This window comes from Garra rufa, chromosome 5 (assembly GCF_049309525.1).
Source record: "Garra rufa chromosome 5, GarRuf1.0, whole genome shotgun sequence".
NCBI lineage: Eukaryota > Metazoa > Chordata > Actinopteri > Cypriniformes > Cyprinidae > Garra > Garra rufa.
In genome coordinates, this window is record NC_133365.1 from 18,165,970 (window position 1) to 18,188,889 (window position 22,920).

A 22,920-nucleotide genomic window follows, 5' to 3' on the forward strand; every position below is an offset into this window, starting at 1 on the left:
TTTTTCTGTATTGCTATGTGCATTTGAGTTTATCAGTCTGCACTATTGTTTGAATGCGACTGAAACAACAAATACGACTCATTTTCCAGTAAAGTATTAACGAAAAAACCACTGATCTATATAATGACTCTATTATAGTTCAGTGGAAAAAACTCATTTTCCCATGAACCTCACGTTCACGCTCAACCCCGGAAGTAGATTCTTCTCCTCTTAGCATGGCGCAAATGAACACTTTGCAACAGTAGTTGGTAGTACTGGTGAATTTGTATCAAAACGAATTAACGTTATATGGATATGTAATTTCCACGTGAGAAGTTATTACAAAAAAGACTGCTTAAGGTAAAATACGTTTTGTGCTTTTTAACCATTTTCATACCTAAAAGCTTATTAGCGTCATTGCTAACTGACAGTTAATTGCTAACATTTTATAAATTTAAAAGATCTCATCTCATCAAGTGAGTTTGATTTTTTTTCCCTCGTCGTTTACTTTATTCGCTCATTTAAGACAGTCAGGAATCCTGTTTTTTAAAATAGAGTAAACCAACTAACGTTACTATGAGCCTAAGAAGTTAACGAAGGTACATTTCGGTATGTAGTCTTAAAATGTATTTTAGCACATTAATCTGCATCACCAACAGTGTATGCCTGATCATTTTTCTCGCTTTCCGAGTATTTACTGGAGTACAGTACAGCGTACAACAGCTCATTCATTCAAAACCTGATATTGTGTTTTCTTTCGGTTTGAACATGTTTTCTTTTTACACAAACACACTGTGACATGTAATGACAACGTGAACTGACATTTAATTCAGTAATTGTAACCACCATATTATGTAACATAATGTTTCCAAGTGCCTTAGGATATGCTGAATAAAGTACTGGTGGTAGTAAGTGTACTGTTTGATATTAAAATACTTGCCTCATTAAATCTGCCTACAATATGCCATGCACTTGTATAATTTGTAATCAGAAGTCTTGATAAATAAAGCATGGCACTAAACTGATATTTTCTGTTTCAGTTTTAGACTAGAACAGAGTAGTCATGAAATTCAGTGTCAGTGATATTAAAAGAATTGTGTAACAATTACATACTGTAATAATCCTGGTTGGTTTGAATTTCTGTAAAGTAAAAGTAGTGAGCATCTTGCAGAATTACTATTCCTGCTTAAATAGTTGAAGTCTGAGCTGATAGTTGACCTTTTTCATCTTGTGTTTATTTGGTTTGTGCCACATGTTAAACATTTTAACTAATAGAGACCACTATATTTCTTCCTGTTTATTATCAAAAGAACTTTAGGAAAATTGTTTTGCATTTTAAGTTAATAGGCTAAAGTTGTGCTGGCTCGTCTTTTCTTTTTTCAGATTTCTTAAAAGAAATTTTCTGTTTGTGAAGACCTGTGATGCTTTTTTTCTTTAGATTTTATCGTGATGGCGTCAGGCATGGGAGAACAAGCACATGGCCATGACACAGCCATTGACATGACCACCAGCGAGAAGGTATAACACTGGGCCATCATTACTTACTAATAAGTAACTGCCCAGTTATTTCAGTTTTTTGTTGGTTTGTTGCTAATGTGGCATTTGACAATTTGCCATTGATTAATTCTTCGTCAGGTGGTGGAATTGCTAAACCAGGCGGCCCTCATCTCTACAGAGGAAAAGCTTATTGTTCTCAAACAGGTTTTAAAGTCCTTTTCATATTGCTGAAAACACAAACATCAGATGCTTAAGAGTTCATGATTATGTAGTTCTGTTCTCTATTCTTTTATTATTAGGTACAGGAGTTGATTATCAACAAGGACCCTTCACTGCTCGATAATTTTCTGGATGTAAGTGCAATCTGTACAGTCTTTACCAGCTTGTGTAAGTAGGTAGATAAGCTGACACAGAAATTCAATTCACACTTTGTTTTCATCCATTCTCAACAGGAAATCATCGCATTTCAGACTGACAAATCAATTGAGGTGCGAAAGTTTGTCATCGGATTCATTGAGGAGGCATGGTGAGTGCTGGCTGATCTTAGATATGGGTCAGTCCATCTCAAGTGGTCCAAAAAGTGTTAACTTGGTTGGAATCTCAAAATTATTAGTTGACTTACATCATAGTGGACTTACACTGCCATTCAAAAGTTAGGGATCAGTAAGATTTTTAATGTTTTTTATAAAGTTTCTGTTTATCAAGGCTGTTTATTTAATTAAAAATACAGAAAAAATATATAATATTGTGACATTATTACAATGTAAAATAAAGTTTTAATTTTTTAATGTATGTAAAGAATAGCATTTATTTAAAAAAAGAAATCTTTTAATAACAGGTAATTTAAAAAAATATATATATAATTTTATTGAGCAAGGATGTAAATTGATCAAAAGTAATAGCAAAGACTTATATTGTTAGAAAAAGATTTCTATTTTGAATAACTGCTGTTCTTTTTAGCTTTTTATTTATCAAAGAATCCTAAAAAAGTATCACAGGTTCCAAAAAAAAATTTGGCCCATATAACTGTTGCCAACATGGAACATTCTAATAATAAATCAGCATATTAGAATGGTTTCTGAAAGATCATGTGACACTTAAGACTGGAGTAGTGGCTGATGACAATTCAGCTTTGCATCACAGGAATAAATTATAGTTAAATTATATTAAAATTGAAATCATTATTTTATATTGAGATAACATTTCACAATATATACTGGGGGATTTTAATTTGAATCTCCTTAACTATGATACAGACACTCTCACTGGGGACTTTCTAAATGTTCTTTATTCTAGTTATTTTTTCCCACTCATCCATAAAGCTACTCGAGTCAAAGAAAAATCTGCAACTTTGATAGATAACATTTTATGTAATTCCTTAGGTAAAGAAATGAAATCTGGTATTCTGTATTCTGATTTGTCTGACCATCTCCCTATATTTCAGTTATCTGTGACTAAAGCAAATGGATACAAGAATACAAACCAAGTATTGTTTATAAGAAATATGAGTGATGTAAATATTTGTAAGTTCAAGGATAGGCTTGACAATACTTCATGGGATGACCTATATGAGGAGAGAAACGCAAATTTAGCATATCAAAAGTTTATGAGCATTATTTCCACTAATTTCAATGAATGTTTCCCTATGGGTAAATTGTCTAAAAAACAGGACACAGCTTTAAATAGACCTTGGTTTACAGTTGAACTAAGAAAACTGTTAAAGAAAAAGAATAAATTGTACAAAAAGTATGTTTCAAATCGTACTCCACTTATTTATGCTGTTTATAAATCTGCAAGAAATAAATATACAAGCTCAATTAGGTCTGCGAAAAAAAAGTATTTCAGTAATGCATTTCTTAAGTGTTCAAATAATGTTAAATCCACATGGAAAGTAGTGAATCAATTGCTTCAAAAAGAAAAGTCTACCAATGATTTACCCTCTGTTTTTCAGAATGGTGACGACTATTTAAGTAATCCCAAGGAAATAGCTGAGCATTTTAATAATTTTTTTGTCAGTATTGGTCCGAAATTAGCCAATCTAATTCCAGATAGTGATGGAAATCCTTTGGATTTTATCCATCGGTCATTTCCTGTTATGTCTTCATTCAAACCTATTGATAGCCATGAAGTAAGTGACATCATTGATAAGTTAAAACCAACCGCAGCGGGCCATGACAATATTTCAGCATACCTTGTTAAACAGGTGAAGCAATCCATTCTGCAACCACTTTCTTATATTATGTCTTTGTCTCTGGAAACAGGAGTTGTGCCAGATGATTTCAAAGTTGCCAAAGTCATTCCCTTGTTTAAAGCTGATGATCCTTGTTGTTTTACTAATTATAGACCCATTTCTATTTTGCCATGTTTCTCTAAAATATTAGAAAAAATTATACATAAAAGGATAATTTCTCATCTAGATTCCAGTATGATTCTTTATAACCACCAGTATGGCTTTCGAAAAAATCATTCAACTTATATGGCTCTACTTCATCTTATTGATAAGGTTATTTCTGCACTTGAAAATAACGAGTTCACCTGCAGTATATTTTTGGATTTTTCAAAAGCATTTGATACAATAAACCACAATATCCTCCTCGCTAAATTATACAAATATGGTTTCCAAGATATCACCTATAAATGGTTATCAAGTTATGTTTCAAATAGAGCACAGTTTGTTTCTTTTAAGGGTTATTTTTCCAATAAAGCTAAACTACAATGTGGGGTCCCACAGGGGTCTATTCTTGGACCACTGTTGTTCCTCATTTATATAAATTATATGTTTAGTGTTTCAGATGTGCTTTCCCCCATCATGTTTGCGGATGATACAACCCTTATTCTTTCACATTCACATTTTAGTACGTTAATGAACAATGCAAATGTTGGCTTAGTTGCGTACACTGCTTGGTTCAAGTTAAATAAATTATCTTTAAATATTAAGAAATGTAATTTTGTTATTTTCAGTGGCAAAAAAACATACAACAAAGAACTAGCGCAAATTAAAATTGGGCCTGCTGAGATGCTTCAGTTAACAACAACAACATTTTTAGGAGTTATTATTGATGAAGGTTTGAGTTGGAGAGGACACATAGACTATGTTTGTGGCAAAATTAACAAGTCAGTTGGTATAATAAGGAGGATTAGCCATTTTATTACTACAAAATGTCTCCGTACCCTATATTACAGCTTAATTTATCCGTATTTGTCATATTCTAACATGGTGTGGGGGAGTACATTTCCAACAAAGCTACATAGAATTCTAATTCTCCAGAAACGGTTTGTCAGGATAGCGGCTCGTTCAGGTTCACACACATCTTCAGCTCCGCTATTTAAGAAATTGCAGATTTTATCAATTTTTGACATTAACACCTTCCAAATATGTGTTTTCATGTACAAATTATTTTCATCAGAAGGAAAGATTCCTGGCCAGTTCACGCTATACTTTAAAGCTAACTCAGCTGTTCATGCCCATAATACTAGGCAGGTAATGGATCTCCATCCTCCAAACTTCACCACATGTAGAGGCCAATTTTCAATAAGATTTAAAGGTACACAGATATGGAATAGATTTTCTCATGTGGCAAGACAATGCACCTCAATAGAGAGCTTTAAAAGAGTTTTAAGAGGTCTGCTGATGAACTAGCTGGTGCAATTAGTTGATTCTATATTTTTCAGTGTATTTTCATTTTACTGAGAAATGCTTGTTGTTTTATCACCAGTATTACCATGATATTTTTTTTTATTTTTTTTTTTCTCATGTTTTTTTATGAGTTGTATTATATTGTGTTTGCATTCTTTGGCTATTTTTTATTTTTCTTTGGTGGAGGCTTTGGATAAGCCATACTGGCTTTTTGCCTCCTCCGGCACTGAATATGCTACAGTATGTCCTTTGTGTTGTATTTATTTTAATTTGTGCAAAACAAATAAATAAAATAAATAAATAAATAAAAATATTACTGTTTTTTTTTTTTTTTTTTTTTTTTTTTGATTAAATTAATGCAGCCTTGATGCATAAGAGACTTCTTTCTGGAAATGTTCTGTGTGTGCACTCAAACCCTTCCCATTATAAAACTGAACCAAGTAAAACAAAAATAAAATACATTGGTTTTTGCAATACAAAACATAGAGATAATCTCTAAACTAAACTAGGAAAATTAAAACACCTCAAATAACCTCAACGGACCACTTGAGAGAGATTGACCCATACTGCACTTAATGCAAAATTCAGTCCAATTCATATACCTATCATGACCAGTTCCTAAATAGTCGCTTCTTGTTTATTTAGTAAAAGAGACAATGAGCTTCTGCTGAGGCTAATTGCCAACCTGAACATGCTGATGAGAGATGAGAGTGTGAATGTGGTGAAAAAGGCCATTCTGACACTCACTCAGCTTTACAAAGTGGCTTTACAGGTATTGTTTATTTTCACTTAAGTATACAGGGTTCATCATTTGCATGGGTGATATTTGTAAGCATCTGACATGTTCTGTATTTGTTCTATTAGTGGTTGGTGCGCACTAAGAGTGTCTCAGACATGCAGGAGGCATGCTGGGATATGGTGACCCAGATGAAGGAGGATGTTCTGGCGTTGCTGGATTCTGATAATGACGGAGTTCGCACTCACGCCATCAAATTCACAGAGACCCTCATTATTACTCTCTCACCACGAACACCTGACTCTGACACGCCAAAGAAACAGGAGGGAGACATCAGTCTGGACAAAATCCCCAAAGACCACTCATACATTCGATATGGTAAGAGCAGAATCATATTTTTGAACACAATTTTTGGCTTTCGATCTGATCTTTCGAAGTTTACATACGCTTGATTCATAATACTGTGTTGTTACCTGAATGTTCCACAGCTGTGTTTTTTTGTTTAGTGATAGTTGTTCCCTTGAGTCCCTTTTTTTTTCCTGAAAAGTTCAACTACCCACTGTTCTTTAGAAAAATCCTTCAGGTCCCACAAAATCTTTGGTTTTTCATTTTTGTGTATTTGAACCCTATCCAACAATGACTGTATGATTTTGAGATCCATATTTTCACACTGAGGACAACTGAGGGACTCATATGCAACTATTACAGAGGGTTCAAACATTCACTGATGTTCCAGGAGGAGAAACAAGGTATTAAGAGCTGGGGGAATTTTAATTTTTGAAGATCAGGGTAAATTTAACAGATTTTGTCTTCTGGGAAACATGTAAGTGTCTTCTGTAGCTTCTGGTGGGTAGTACTAAATGAAAAATTATCAGAAATGGGCAAAATAATAAAAATGTACACATTTTCATTCTGTTCAAAAGTTTACACCCCTGGCACTTAATGCATTGTGTTCCTTCTGGAGCATCAGTGAGTGTTTGAACCTTCTGTAATAGTTCAGTCCCTCAGTTGTCCTCCGTGTGAAAAGGTGGATCTTAAAATCATACAGTCATTGTTGGAAAGGGTTCAAATACACAAAAATGCTGAAAAACCAAAGAATTTGTGGGACCTGAATAGGGCTGTGCAATATATCGCATACGATTGTCATGCGTATCTCATCAGTAAAGCCGGTTCTGTGATTACTGAAGTAATGCAATTCATCCGTGATTTTGAACACGATATTGCGTAGCTTTTCAGTGATCTACGGCTCAGTGTTTTAAATACCGCGCCATCTGAACGCAGGTGATGGAGATTTACTACTAATCACAGAACCGGCTTTACTGATGAGATGCGCATGACAATCGCGTGCGATATATTGCCCAGCCCTAGCCTAGACCTGAAGGATTTTTCTGATGAACAGCGGGCAGTTTAACTGTTTAGGACAAACAAGAGACTCATGAACCACTATCACTAAACAAAAACAAAACAAAAAATTCACAGCTGTGGATCATTCAGGAAAGTGCACAGAATCAAGTTGTATGTAAACTTTTGAAGGGAGTCATTTTTTTTTTTATAAATTCAACTATTATTTCCTCTTGTGGATTATATGTAAAAGCTTTTATGTGAAATATCTTATTCAGGTCAGTACTAAGTAAAAATAACATGCATTTTGTATGATCTCTCTTATTTTGGTATAATAATTAACATTTTGCAGATTTTGAAAGGTGTATGTAAACTTTTGACCCCAACTGTATAATCACAAAAAATGGCCAAATTGTGCAGCCAGGCACAGCAAACTTTTAATATTCCTGTCTTCTCTCCTTGTCTTCTTCACTTCCTCCTGTCCTGCTTTAAGATACCTTATGTGAGGAGGGTAAGTCGGCTCTGGAGCAGTTGTTAAAGTTCATGGTGCATCCTGCCATCTCCAGCATTAATCTTACCACTGCACTGGGATCACTGGCCACACTGGCTAGACAGCGGCCCATGTTCATGTCTGAGGTGGTGCAGGCCTATGAGACGCTACATGGTGAGTTCCTTCCACTGATATTATTCAAAGTCGAACACAAATCTATTAATATCTGTTGTTCTTAATCTGTTTTGTTGTGCTGCCCAGCTAACCTGCCCCCGACTCTGGCTAAGTCTCAAGTGAGCAGTGTGCGTAAGAACCTGAAGCTGCACCTGGTGTCAGTGCTAAAGCACCCCAGCAGTGTGGACTTTCAGGGCCAGATTTCCACCCTGCTGCTGGACCTTGGCATGTCTCAGAGCGAGATCACCCGTTGCACGCCAGCCATCGTACAGCCCCGTAAGAGACTTCACCATGAGCCCTATGTCGAGGGCAAGAGGATCAAGATGGGTGAGTTGCTGTTTTGATGAGCTGGATGGGTCATTGTTGTGGGTCGGTTGTTGGCTTTGATTGATTGAAAGAAAGAGGAATAATGCCTTGTTTGTGCTTGCAGAGGCCCCTCTAGTGGAGGATGATGAGGATAAGGAGGAACCAGCTCCAGTCGTCACACCAAAACCATCCTCCTCTGTTGGCACCCAATCAGCCATTGATCTCACAGCTGAGTTCCTGTTGCCTCTGCTGAACTCAGAAAATGTGGCCAACCTGGTGCGTACTGTGGCTAATTTAAGTAATAAATTGTTTTTATCATCATATACATTTTTTTTAGTAATTTAACTAATTATAAAAAATGAAGACAACAATATTAATACAAATTCAGACTACTTTAAAATTAGAAAATGAATATTTAGTAATTATAGTGTTGTATTTTACACTACAGCTTACAATGCTAATATGTCTCAAATTCATCACTTACAAAAATTAAAAAGCCTCAAGCTTTAAAGGGAACCAGGGGTCTTAAGAATGGCTTAATATAACTTAAATCAGTGGTTCTCAATCCTGGTCCTGGGGGACCCCTGATCTGCATATTTTGCATGTTTCCCTTATTTAACACCTGATTGAGATCATCAGCTCATGAGGAGAGAGATCCATGAACTGAACTAATCAGCTAATGATCTCAGTCAGGTGTGGTAAATAAGGGAGACATGCAAAATGTGCAGAGCAGGGGTCCTCCAGGACCAGGATTGAGAACCACTGACTTAAATGATGTCTCTTACTGAAATATGTAGTAAAAATTCATGATAGAGTTATGTTGGCTACCTGTTGCTATTTTTTCTGCAACACAACTGGTATGATGCCACATTGTGTGGCTTTTGGTTGTAATTTTCAGTTGAATAGCATCACGAGAAGTGATGCAAATCTTCACTGCTTTTACTAGTGATAAGAAGAGGACAAAAGAATAGGAAGATGCCTGTGGATGAATAAAACTTCCTAAAGACTTGCATCTTTGTTCTTTTCACTTCAGCCCTGATACCTTTGAGGCTTTTAGTTGACCACAGCTATTGAAAGAGCTTACAAACAGCAGAGACAAAAACGCTAGATGCCATCCTGGCAGAATGTAAACATGTTCTTAGCATGGATTTCACTTGACGTCCGGGGCGGTTTAGACTCCTTGTGGGGTAAAATCGATGGTACCTCTACCTGGTCACCTGTAAGCTCTTTCAGTAACTGGTCATTGTATCAGTCTTTTTTTTTTTTCTGAGATGTGTTGCAGTAAAAATAGCAACCGGTAATGCCAGTAGCTCACAGAGTGCAAACATTTCACATCATCAAAATAATTATATAACATAATTCTTTCATGGTTTTTCTACTACATATTTCAGTAAGAGACTTTTTTAATGTAATATTAAGCCACACAAGTCTTAATGTCTAGAATTCCCTTTAACTACTTTAAGTTATTTTGATGATGTTTGCCATAAATATGGTAAAATGCTGAAAACTGCACAAAGTTGCACAAAAAATATGCACAAAAATGAAATTATACAAATGTGAAAATAAAGTGATCCTGGTGCATGCTTCTAAATGCACTTAATAATCAACATGCAGAGATGGAATTTGTGTGGAGCAGTATTTTATGCAAAGCAAGTCTCTCCGAGAATCTAAAAACACAGGAACAGTGTAAATGAGTGCAGTTCCATGCTTTAATATCGAACATGCAGCTTAAAAGACTAAATCAGTCTTTTAAAAAATATATATCTGCAAGTTTAATTTTATTTTGATTAATTGTGCAGTCCTGTGTGTTAATTTATTTTGTATTATATTTTCAACTCATGAACACCCTGTAGTTCCTTATATAAAAAGTATGTAAAAATAAAAATGTATTTGTCAAAAAAAATCTAGGAACCCTGTGTGGAGTAGCACACAGTCTTGCTTATTACAATAACTTTAATACAGTTAAAGACAAATGTTTACATACATCTTGCAGAATCTGCAAAATGTTAATTATTTTACCAAAATAAGAGGGATCATACAAAATGATCAGTACTAAATGTTTTATTTAGTACTGACCTGAATAAGATATTTCACATAAAATACATTTACATATAGTCTACAAGAGAAAATGATAGTTGAATTTATAAACATGACCCTGTTCAAAAGTTTACATATACTTGATTCTTAATACTGTGTCATTACCTGAATGATCCACAGCGGTGTTTTTTTGTTTAGTGATAGTTGTTCATGAGTCCTTTGTTTGTCCTGAACCAGTAAACTACCTGCTGTTCATCAGAAAAATCCTTCAGGTTCCACAGATTCATTGGTTTTTCAGCATTTTAGTTCACACTGAGGGACTCATATGCAACTATTACAGAAGGTTCAAATGCTCATTGATGGTTCAGAAGGAAACTATGCATTAAGAGCCAGGGGTGTAAACTTTTTTAATTTAAAGGTTCGGGTATATTTAACTTATTTTGTCTTCTGGGGAACATGTAAGTATCTTCTGTAGCTTCTGAAGGCCAGTACTAAATGAAAAAAATATATTTAGGCAAAATAAGAAAAATGTACACATCTTCCGCATCGTTTTTCCTTCTGAAGCATCAGTGAGTGTTAAACCTTCTGTAATATTTGCATATGAGTCCCTCAGTTGTCCTCAGTGTGAAAAGGTGGATCTCAAAATCATACCATCATTGTTGGAAAGGGTTTAAATACACAAAAATGTTGAGAAACCAAAGAATTTGTGGGACCTGAAGGATTTGTCTGAAGATCAGTGGGCTTTTATCTGAAATATCTTATTCAGGTCAGTACTAAATAAAAGAAAATAACATGCATTTTGTATGATCTCTTATTTTGGTAAAACAATTAACATTTGGCGAATTCTGCAAGGTGTATGTAAACTTTTGACTTCAACTGTACTGAGTGTTAACTTTCTACATTTTGTTTTAATGCAGGTGCTCATCAGTATGGTTTACCTGCCTGAAGTGATGCCTGCCTCTTTCCAAGCCACATACACACCTGTAGAATCGGCCGGTACTGATGCACAGATCAAACATTTGGCCAGGCTGATGGCCACACAGATGACTTCAGCTGGACTGGGACCAGGTGTGTTGAAACTCCTTTAGTTTCTGTCAGCACAATTGGAAAGGGAGAGAGGGCTTGTGTGTAGAGCTTAGATCGGGCCCAAAAAATTAAACCCGATCCTACCCGAGCCCGTGCACCTTGTGTTCGAGCCCGACCCGGTCCGACACATTAACTGTAATTATGAGCTCGAGCCCGATTTAAACCCGACTATTTTTTAAATACGTGAGCCGTTATAACAGACGTTCTCAACTACAATTCTAACTTGTTTGAACTACAGAAATTAGTTTAGATATATCTTATTGAAAAATGCAACAAGGACGAAGCATGTAAACTGCATTGTTTGTTTATTCAGAATGGATCGCAAATAGATCCGAATGAAAAAAAAAATAGCCTAAAAAAACGTGAACAATGATAAACACAGAAAATGAAGAAGTAATTAACTTTGGATGGCATATTTAATACATATAAGTTTTAGAATATTTTTAAACAAATAGATATTTTAAAGCCTATTATAAAACGTAGCACTTAATGCACTTCACAAAGCCGACACATATGTTGTCACTGCCCACGACTTGTTGAAAATGTTTCCATATCTCCGACTTTCCTCCAAACTTGCTCAAAGTTAATTCCCCCGTTTTAATTTTTGTCTGTACGTCTTCAAGCTCCATGTTGCACTTAAGCTATACACATACACAATTCAGCACAGCTGGCCCGGTGTTATGTGTGCCAGTGGAGGAGTCGCGGGAGCTAGAGCGTTGCTGCGCATGACACGCGTTGCAACTTGCGCAACTTTGTAGACCTACACGTCACGTGTTGCTCAGGCCGACTTTGCTAAAATATTCGTATAATATTTATAATTATGGCATAGCTCTCCACTCAATTATCCTAATTAAGTAATGATTTAAAAAAAATAAATAAAAAAAAAATAAAACACACACAAATGCTTGATCATGGCCCCGCCCAACCCGGCCTGGCCCGGCCCGCCCGAAGATAGTGGCAGGAAATATCGGCCCGACCCGGCCCACGGTTCGGGTCGGGTCAAGTCCGGGCTCGGGCTCGGGCAGAGAATCTAAACTCTACTTGTGTGTAGTGCAGCATTATATGTTGGACATCATCTCCTCTTTCTCTTCCTGCACAGGGCTGGAGTTGTGTAAGGCTCGAGATGAAGAGGTAAAGGAGGAAGATGGAGGAGCGGGTGAGTCCAGCTCTAAAGACCCTCTCATCATCCGCAAGCTCTCTGCTGTGTCCCTTGGTCAAGCCATTTCAGTGGTGGGGGCGCCAGTGGCCTTCAAGAGCCCTGTCACCGAAGAAGCACCTCAGATCAAGAAGCTTCCAGAGCCCATACTGCCCACCACACAGCCCAAGTAAGAGTACAACATACACACAAAGAGATATAAATACAGAAATAAATATTAGTGACCCCTAATAGGTAATTGTATGTTGTTTCTAGTTTTAATCATCTAGTTTAATTGATTTGTCTCTTTTTTTCCCTCCCCATTAACCCTCATTTAGAGCTCCTGGGGCCAGTGGCAGAAAAAAAGTGTTCAAATTGGCTGACGTGGTGCAGCCGTTTTCAGAGGATCAGATCGCTAAACTCACCAACATGGCCATCAGGCGGATCCTCCAATCAGAAAAGGCCATTGCACAGAGTGGGATGTCCCACGTGAGTCTGCTTTTGGGTGCTTGCTACCTCAGTCACAATATCCATTCTACTGAGTTCACATCTCTGTGTTTTTATCTTTTCCCAGGTCCGTGTGAAGCTGCTTGCACGGTTGGTGACCCAGTTTGAGGGTGGGAAGAAAAATGACTTGTTGCATTTTATCTTGGAGGATATGCGGGGCAGAAGTGAGCTGGCCTTTTCTTTGCTGTACCATGAGTATAATGAATACCTGAGTCAGCAGCCCTCCGGCTCTCTGGACAGCTATGAGCAATGTCTGTTCACACTGCTGTCCGGCCTGCAGGAGAAACCTGAACAGAGAGATGGGTGAGAGTCACATCATAACACCACAAATTATTTATCAACATGATACAGTCAGTGAATTAAAATAATGAATCAGAATGTTAAAGGTGCAGTTTTGCTTGCCGATACATATTTTATTAAATGACTTATTTTAATTCTACATTTTGATTTATTTAATTAATTATTAGCGTATAATTAACTCTCAAACCCCAGTTTTGCAAAACTTGTCATGAATTATTCTGCATTTATCTTTGAATGGGTAACATTTAAAGATGCATAATGTGTAATTATTTGAACTTTTTAAATTTTTAGGTAAAATTGTAGTAATCTACTAAGGAAAGTGCATATTTGATTTATATTTAAGTTTTTTACAATTATAAATTGCCTTCATTAGTGTGACAATAAATATAAAGTACAAATCAATATGAAGTACAAATATTCCAGGTAGTTTTTGCGATTAATAAGATCATAAAATATGCATCCATAAGAAATAATTGACAAAATGGTTTTGGATGGAGTGAGTACCATGTTGAATTTCCTGAATATATATTGCATATTAATTTTTCAGCTACACAAATTCAGTGCTTTCAATATGTGTATTTCATATTTCAATATGTTTAAAATTTATGGAACTTTTCCTGAATTTCTTTTATAACAGGCTTTTCACCAAGCTTGTGTTGGAAGCTCCTATCATTACAGACTCGGCGCTGGAGGTGATTCAACGCTACTGTGAGGACGAGGTCAGCTCTACTACTATACTTAACCCCATTATAAATTTATGATGCCATAATTTATACAGTGTCTTTTTTTTCTCTGAGCAGCGTGCCATAATCTGCATATACACTACCAGTCAAAAGTTTTTGAACAGTAAGAGTTTAATGTTTTTTTAAAGAAGTCTCTTTTGCTCCTCAAGCCTGCATTTATTTGATCCAAAGTACAGCAAAAACAGTAACATTTTGAAATATTTTTACTATTTAAAATAACTGTTTTCTGTAGAATCATTTAGCATCATTACCTTAGTCACATGATCCTTCAAAAATCATTTTAATATTCTGGTTTGATGCTCAAAAAACATTTATTGTTATTATGTTGAAAACAGCTGAGTAAAAAAATTCAGTTTTTTTGATGAATAGAAAGTTCAGACAAACAGAATTTATCTGAAATAGAAATCATTATAAATGACTTTGTCATCATTTTTGATCAATTTAAAGCATCCTTGCTAAATAAAAATATTAATTTCTATAATTTATTTTCCAAACAAAAAAAGTTATACTGACTCCAAGATTTTGAATGGTATTGTGTATAATATTACAAAAGCTTTTTATTTTAGATAAATGCTGATCTTTGAATCTTTCTATTCATCAAAGAATCCTGAAAACATGTACTCAACTGTTTTAAATATTAATAATAATAATAAATGTTTCTTGAACAGCAAATCAGCATATTAGAATGATTTCTGATGGATCACGTGACACTGTAAACTAGAGTAATGATGCTGAAAATTTAGCTTTGATCACAGGAATAAATTACATTTTAAAATTCAAATAGAAAACAGTTATTTTAAATATTTCAAAAGTTTACCGTTTTTGCTGTACTTTGGATCAAATACTGTAAATGCAGGCTTGGTCCGCAGAAGAGACATATTTAAAAAACATTAAAAATTCCTGTTCAAAACCTTTTGACTGGTTGTGTACATTTACACAAACTCATCTTGTAAGAAACTCTGTTCTTCAATATGTCTTTCAGTCACGTGTTTATCTGGGGATGTCAACATTAAAGGAGCTCATCCTCAAACGCCCCTCCAGACAGTACCAGTACCTCAATGTCCTTCTCAACCTCAGCTCTCATGAAAAAGAAAAGGTTAATCTCTAATCATCTGTCATTCATTGTTTCATTAATTAACTTCATTATAGTATAATAACAATCCTCACTGATGTTCAGGTGCGGTCCACTGCTCTCAGCTTCATCAAACGCATGTATGAGAAGGAACATCTAAAGGACTGTATTGAGAAATTCGCTCTCACCTACATGCAGTTTCTGGTCCACCCAAACCCACCTTCTCTTCTGTTTGGAGCAGGAGAGGATACAGGTTCAATGTCTTCTCCTAGTCTTCAGATCTATCCCAGTTTTTGATATAATTGATTAGGCTCATGGCCTATGTGTTCGTTGTGTAGTAAATTATCTTCATGTAGCCTATAAAGAAACTTAGCTGTTATTATGAAAAAGTAGTATAAAATTAACTCAAGGGTTCACTGTGCTCTAAAATGTCTGTTCAATCCTGCTGTGTCATTAGAGGTGGCGTCTCCTTGGACGGAGGAGACGGTGCGGCAGTGCCTTTACCTTTATCTGTCCCTCCTGCCCCTCAACCATCGTTTGGTGCACGAGCTGGCTGCTGTCTACACCGAGGCCATTGCCGACATCAAACGCAGTGTGCTCAGGGTCATCGAACAGCCTGTAAGACCTTCTTGTTCACTAATGCCTCTCATTCATACCTGGATTTCTCTAAAGTTTATTCACTTTTCATATCTTTTGTATTCAATTTCATTGTCTTGCTCACTTAGGCTTTCTTCTATTTCTAAAATAGTAGGGAACTGAACTACACTACTTCATTTATATGATTTTAGGTGGCATTGGGAAATGGGACATGCTCATTCTTGATGATTTTGTTAGGTCATCCTTTTGTGTTTTATTTTGAATGCATATGCTTGTGTTGAAAGTTTATTTTTTCAAAATTTAGGAAATATTAATACACTATCGTAGTAGTTATTCATATTTTAGTTAGCTTTTTTTAATAAAAAGCTATATTTAGAATTTTCATTTAAATTTTAGTTTGAGTAAATTTGTGCTTTTGTCCTTTTTTAATATTTCTATTTAGCTTTCATTATTTATTTTTGTTAAATTTCAGTTTTAGTTTTACCTATTTCAGTTCTTTTTTTACCTGTGTTTTTTTTTTTTTGTTTTTTGTTTTTTTACTGGCTTTGCAGCTAACAGGGATGGACTAAAAGGATAAAAATAATTATAATAGTTCTGTTTCATCAATTTTTTTTTTATAGATAAGAGGAATGGGAATGAGCTCTCCTGACCTGCTGCTTCTGGTGGAGAACTGTCCCAAAGGAGCAGAGACACTGGTCACTCGCTGTCTGCACATTCTCACTGATAAAGGTGTGTGTGTGTGTGTGTGTGTGTGTGTGTGTGTGTGTGTGTGTGTGTGTTAATGAGAAAAAGAGTGAGTGTGTGTGTATATGCACCTCTATATAGTAAATGTTGATCTTTGTGGATTGTTTTGTGTTCACAGTCCCGCCATCTCCTGAGTTGGTAGAGAGGGTGAGGGATCTTTATCATAAGCGAGTGCCAGATGTTCGTTTTCTTATCCCAGTCATCAATGGCCTGGAGAAGGTTAGTCTCATCGCATCTTTCCTTCTTAGGCATTCTTGTCTCATTTCGTTTTCAGTTTGCACTAATTAAGAAACATTGTTAGACAAGTGAAGTGCCTTACACATGATAAAAACGATAGCACATGACCTTGAGTGGAGTTTCAAATAGCTCTGAACTAGGCTTGAAATTTGTTATGAGTTTATAATGGTGTCTTGATTGTGTTGAACAGAACGAGGTGATCCAGGCTTTACCCAAACTCATCAAACTCAATCCCATCGTGGTGAAGGAGGTGTTCAACAGACTGCTGGGCACTCAACACAGTAATATTGCCTACAAATTCTTGCCTTATTCTCTTTTGCATGTGTGGTTCTACTGATAAATATATTATATTATGTATTGAAGGTTTGGCAGAAGTTCTTTTCAGAATAATGTCATTTAAATCTCAAATTTAGCTCTAGATCACTAGTATTCTAGTGAACTTAACGATTTGTCTGTTCTGTTGTAGGTGAGGGCAGTTCCTCCATGTCTCCACTAACTCCTGGAGAGCTCCTCATCGCCTTACACAACATTGACTCCTCCAAGTGTGATATGAAGTCAATCATTAAAGGTATCATCTTACATTCATTGAATCTCTGCACATAAATCCAGCCTTTTGCATCTTTTTCTTCGAGCTAAATTAGTTAAAGGATTAGTTCACTTCCAGAATAAAAATGTCCGGATAATTTACTCACCCCCATGTCACCCAAGATGTTCATGTCTTTCTTACTTCAGTCGAAAAGGAGTTTAGGTTTTTGAAGAAAAAGTTCCAGGATTTTTCTCCATGTAGTGGATGTCAATGGTGGCCATCGAGTTCAAGGTCCAAATTGCAGTTTAAATGCAGCTTGAAAGAGCTCTACACGATCTCAGCCAAGAATTAAGGGTTTTATCTAGTGAAACGATTGACCATTTTCTAAAAAACACAGATAGTCAGAATATAGTAATAATTTTATAAAATGACAGATGATTTCGCTAGATAAGACCCTTATTCCTTGGCTGGGATTGTGTCGAGCCCTTTGAAGATGCATTGAAACTGCAATTTGGACCTTCAACCATGGGCTCCCATTAAAGTCCACTATATGGAGAAAAATCCTGGAATGTTTTCATAAAAAAACCTTAATTTCTTTTCGACCAAAGAAAGAAAGAGATGATATACTCTTATGAGATACTCATTTTATCCCCAGAATTTGGGGGGAAAAAACACTAGAAGCTTTATGCATAGTGTTTAGTAAATATATGCCATGAAACATATATATAATATATATCAAACAGGGCTCAACGCTAAGGATGGTTCAAACTTTTACTTGCCTGGTCAAAATCTCACAAAAAAAATAAAATAGTTGCTGTTATCATTGTTTTTGACCCATGTTATATTTTATTTTAATAAGCTGCCCCGATTTCAACACCACAGCAAAAACTACTAGCCTAACAAATATAAAGTTTAAACATTATTTGTTTGTTAAAAAAATATTTTATTATTATTATTTTATTACACATGAAAAGATGCTAAAAACAGCAGATGGACTGAAAGAACACAAATTAAGTCTCTGCCAGCAGGTAGCGCATTAACAGTGATACAGCGTTTACTTGGTTACCGCTGTGAACAAAGCAGCGCCATTCTTATAAATGCTACTTTAAATGCATTAAACGGCAGGAAGACTTTTCGCAAAACAGTCAGTTCCCCTCAGAGATACATTAAAAAAAACATTTGAATATTTAGGATAATATTTCCAGTATTTTTTTCCAATATTTTGCACATTGTGAACAGTGATCTTGCTCTGCCTCCTACAGTATTTTTTCCTCTTTGCATTCGTCTTAAGTGTTTTTGGCCTTTGTTAATGGAAGTTTAAAGAGTTTTTAACACACATGACATTTTGAAGAATTATTGCATGCAGTTTGTGTGCAAGCTCGATCGGTTGAAATATATCCAGTCGATCTGTGCATCCGTATTCCACTGTATTAATGAAAGTTTTCGGTCAGACCGGCGTTTTGACATGCTTTTGTAGGCTATTTGTCCATCAAAGACGTGTCTCTCTGTGATCGCTTGACATTTTAAATTAGCGAAGCTTAAAAACATGTGCAAATGATAGACTTTTGTGACACCGCAGCAGTGGCCTGATCATCTTTCACGCTTTCACTCCTTATTGTCGAGCTCTGCCAAATATATAAAATATTCTCAATTTTTAATTGATTAACAGCCCTAATATATATATAGATGACCTCTAGTTCAATTATTTGAATTTAGTCTAGTCTCTACGGAATTTCATATATTAATAATCAGTTTTGAAATGGCTCCAATGTAGTGAGATCTCTTTGATTTGCCCCTTTTTTTCCTCACTTTCCATGTTGTTCTCTTTTTAGCCACTAACTTGTGTTTTGGGGAGAAGAACGTGTACACGTCTGAGGTTCTGGCTGTAGTGATGCAGCAGTTGATGGAGCAGACCCCTCTGCCCATACTGCTGATGCGTACGGTCATCCAGTCCCTCACTATGTACCCTCGTCTGGCTGGTTTCGTCATGAACATCCTTGCCCGACTCATCCTTAAACAGGTCAATGCACTGAACCCTTTATGCTAATTATTGCCTCAGTTTTTGTACATAATCTCATCATATTCATCTCATTATAATCTTTTGCTTATTGACTGATTGGCTGTTGGTTGATTGTACAGGTGTGGAAGTATCCTAAAGTGTGGGAGGGCTTTGTAAAGTGCTGCCAGCGCACCAAACCCCAGTCCTACAATGTTCTCCTCCAGCTGCCTCCACCACAACTGGCTAGTGTGTTTGAGCGGTGCCCGGAGATGAGAGAGCCCCTACTACAGCACGTTCACTCCTTCACCCCTCACCAAGTGCGTATCACAAAAGTTGCATGTTTTATCCCAAATAGGTTTTACCGTGGAAGTAAATGGTCTGTGTTATTGTTACACATTGTGTTTCAGTCTTAAGTACCTATTATAGTATAGTATATTGCATCCTTCATATCTCCAAAGAGTCTTTAGTTTTATCAGATTTATGAAAGACAGTTACAGCTATACCATTTCTCTCCGAAAAAACTCAGAATGCATTAAATAGCATTAGACGGCCACTTTAATGAAAACTATTGAAACAGTTTGAATTCATTAAAATGCAGCTGAAATTAAATCTAATTATTAATGAAAATGAGAAATGGCTATAAAATAAGTTTGAGAAATTAAAATATTTTTTTTTTACTTAAAGCTAAATAGAAATCTAAAAATGGCCAAAATATAATTACTAAAACTACAGCTAAAGTTAAACTGAAAACTGAAGTAAAAGTTGATTCAAATTATTAATATGTATTAATATTATAGCGAATAATATTCACTTATAAATTAATGTTAACAAAAACATAAAATTACTAAAACTTCAACTAAAATTGACAAAATATTATTGATATAACATTTATTTCTAAATAAAACCTTTTCTCAGAATTGCGTGATATATACTCGTAATTAAGAGTTATACACTTAGAACTGTGAGTTTGTCTCACAATTCTAAGAAATAAAGTCGCAATTCTGAGAAATAAACTCTCAGAATTCCGAGATATAAATTCACAATTCTGAGAAGATGTCAGTCTTTTTCCCCCTCAAAATTGGACTTTAAAACTCTTTTGCAGGTTTATATCTCCCAATTCTGACTTCATTTCTCACAATTCTGAGTTTATATCTCAATATTCTGACTTTTTTTTTTCACAATTGTGAGTTTATATCATGCAATTCTGAAGGAAAAAAGTCAAAATTGTGAGTTTTTATCACACAATTCTGACTTTATAACTTGCAATTGTGAGTTTATCATGTCAAAAAGCTCTAAAAAAGTTAAAATTGCGAGTTTGTATCTTGAAATTCTTTATTTTTCACAATTGTAAATTTATATCACGCAATTCTAAACAAAACATTTAGAATTTTGAGTTTTTATCTTAATTCTGTATTTCTTGCAATTGTAAATTCATATCATGCAATTCTAAAAAAAAATATTAGAATTGTGAGTTTTTCCTCACAATTCTTACTTTATTTCTCGCTATTGTGAATGTATATGACGCAATACTTTAAAAAAAATAGAATTGAGTTTTTCCTCACAATTCTGACTTTATTTCTTGCAATTGGGAATTTATATCATGCAATTCTAAACAAAAAATTTAGAGTTATTCGTTTTTTCACAGTTCTTTATTTCTTGCAATTGGGAATTTTTACCACGCAATTCTTTTAAAAAAGTGAATTGTGAGATCTGACTTTATAACTCAATCGTGAGTTTTTGTTTTACAATTGTTAGATTAAAAAGTCACAATTCAATTTTTTTTATTAGGTGTTAGAAACGGGCTTTCATACCATACCATGTAGGAAATAGTTTGTGTGTGTTAAGTGTTTTAGAGGAGAAAACTTATTGAACCTGTAACTTATTAAACCTTTTATACATATTTACTTCAAAATCATTTTGGTTTTAAATCTGTTGTTTTATTGTTTATGCAGCAAGCCCACATTCCAACATCTATAATGACCGTTCTGGAGGCCAACACCAGGAAGCCAGAACCAGAACCACAACCGGAAATTCATCATCCAGAAATAATAGAAGAGAGAGAGGTATGTTGCAATGAAACAGAAGTAGTGACAGATCTTTTTTTTCTGTTTTGTCATCAGACCTGGATTAAGAACACATAGGGCAACCCCAAAGGCCCCCTTCGTACTACCCTATCTTGGTGTCACAACGTTGTTTTTTCCCCCTTAAATCTCTAACACACAGGGATACAAGGAGTATGCATGCTAAATATTCTAGGCTATAACATGTTAAAAAGCATACATTCATTAACACCAGATATATGAGGCCAAAGCAAACATGTTTGTCTGGGTTACAATTCAGCCTGTCCAGCCCACATGTTTCTCCATAAATGTCTTTAATTTGGAATAAATCAATTATTTATTAATAAATAAAAGAAAACAGACACAAATAAAATCTTGATCGGTCTCTACAAAATACCATGAACATTAGAATTTTTTTTTTTTTATGTTCCTGCCATTGGATAATCCACCAAAGAAATGCTGACTTTCTTGCCCACTTATGTTCATTAAGGTGCCAGTACCAAGGCATATATCAATGCCTGCACCAGTATCACAACCAGAACCTCCAGCCCCTACACCTGTAGTGTTTGCTGAACCACTACCACCACCACCACTACAACAACAACAACAACAACAGATCCCACCCAGGAGGGAAGAAGTAGAAGAACCCATGGAGCAGGAAGAGACAGACCATGCTGCTGTGAAAATCACGCCTGAACCTCCATCGCAGGTAAAACATTTTAATCATCATCATTCATGGCACCCAAGCAGACAAATACAGGAGTAAACAGCACTGGCTGACCAATGACTTTAACCCTCAGCAGATGGAGGTGCCTGAGGAGGCACCACAGTCCAACTCCATTTCAGAGAAGCCAGACGAACCCATGGAAGAGTCAGCTGCGATGCCTGCGGATGTGGCTGAGGCTGACCAACCCAAAGAGGAGTCTGAAGATGTGGTTCCAGAAGCAGGAGAAAGCAGTGTGGACTGATACAATGTGAAAAAAGACTGAATGGATGCACTGACTGATGTTGTTTCTTTCTATACTGCTTTGTTCAGTGTACTATCTGTATGTTAGAAGTAAAAATTGAATATATTGGTTAATTTCTTTAGAGATTATGGTTAAAAAAAACGATTTTGTATGTGCCACAGTGTTTTCATTTCTAGAATAAAATGCCGTCTCCCAACAGTAAAACTGATTGGTCTCTGTTCTTTAATCTCATGATTATGATCATTTGGACCAGTGTTACTTTTAGTACTATATAGTGCATTTACAGTATTATGTTACTTCCTAAAAAAGTAACTGCTACTTAGTTACTTTTTATGGAAACTAATGTGTCACGTTAATTTTGCGTTACTTTTTAAATCTGGGGAAGGCTTGTTTGTTTGTTTTTGTTAAATGTAAAAGCCCCTTCACACCAAAAGCCTCAGGCTGAGAGAAAAGTAAATTCACAATTGTACAGTAAAACGCAGAAGGAACCTGGACCACAAAACCAGTCATAAGTAGCACAGGTATATTTATGGTACATATATGTACATTGTATGGGTCAAAATTATATTTTTCTTTTATGTCAAAAATCCTTAGGATATTAAGTAAAGATCATGTTCCATGAACATATTTTGTAAATTTCTTACCGTAAATATATCAACTTAATTTTTGATTAGTTATATGCATTGCTACTTCATTTGGACAACTTCAAAGGCGATTTTCTCAATATTTAGATTTTTTTTGCACCCTCA

At 35.5% G+C, this 22,920-nt stretch overlaps 1 protein-coding gene across 2 annotated transcripts; it reads left to right on the top strand.

The window, feature by feature from the left end:
- The first annotated feature begins 199 nt into the window (after positions 1-199).
- sympk (symplekin) lies at positions 200-22,375 on the top strand. 2 transcript variants are annotated; one of them, XM_073839876.1, is made up of 27 exons: positions 200-339; positions 1,418-1,497; positions 1,615-1,680; positions 1,776-1,829; positions 1,929-2,002; positions 5,759-5,885; positions 5,978-6,227; positions 7,684-7,854; positions 7,942-8,181; positions 8,285-8,436; positions 11,115-11,265; positions 12,383-12,608; positions 12,757-12,907; positions 12,993-13,228; positions 13,863-13,944; positions 14,951-15,064; positions 15,146-15,293; positions 15,498-15,658; positions 16,258-16,366; positions 16,500-16,600; positions 16,809-16,899; positions 17,085-17,186; positions 18,977-19,164; positions 19,284-19,460; positions 21,096-21,206; positions 21,694-21,912; positions 22,004-22,375. In XM_073839876.1, exons 2-27 carry the CDS (start codon positions 1,429-1,431, stop codon positions 22,169-22,171), a joined length of 3,738 nt encoding a protein of 1,245 aa, XP_073695977.1. In that variant the 5' UTR covers positions 200-339; positions 1,418-1,428; the 3' UTR covers positions 22,172-22,375. The 2 variants fall into 2 exon arrangements, with proteins under 2 accessions (XP_073695977.1, XP_073695978.1); XM_073839877.1 differs by having other exon boundaries at positions 22,007-22,375.
- Positions 22,376-22,920: the final 545 nt, after the last annotated feature.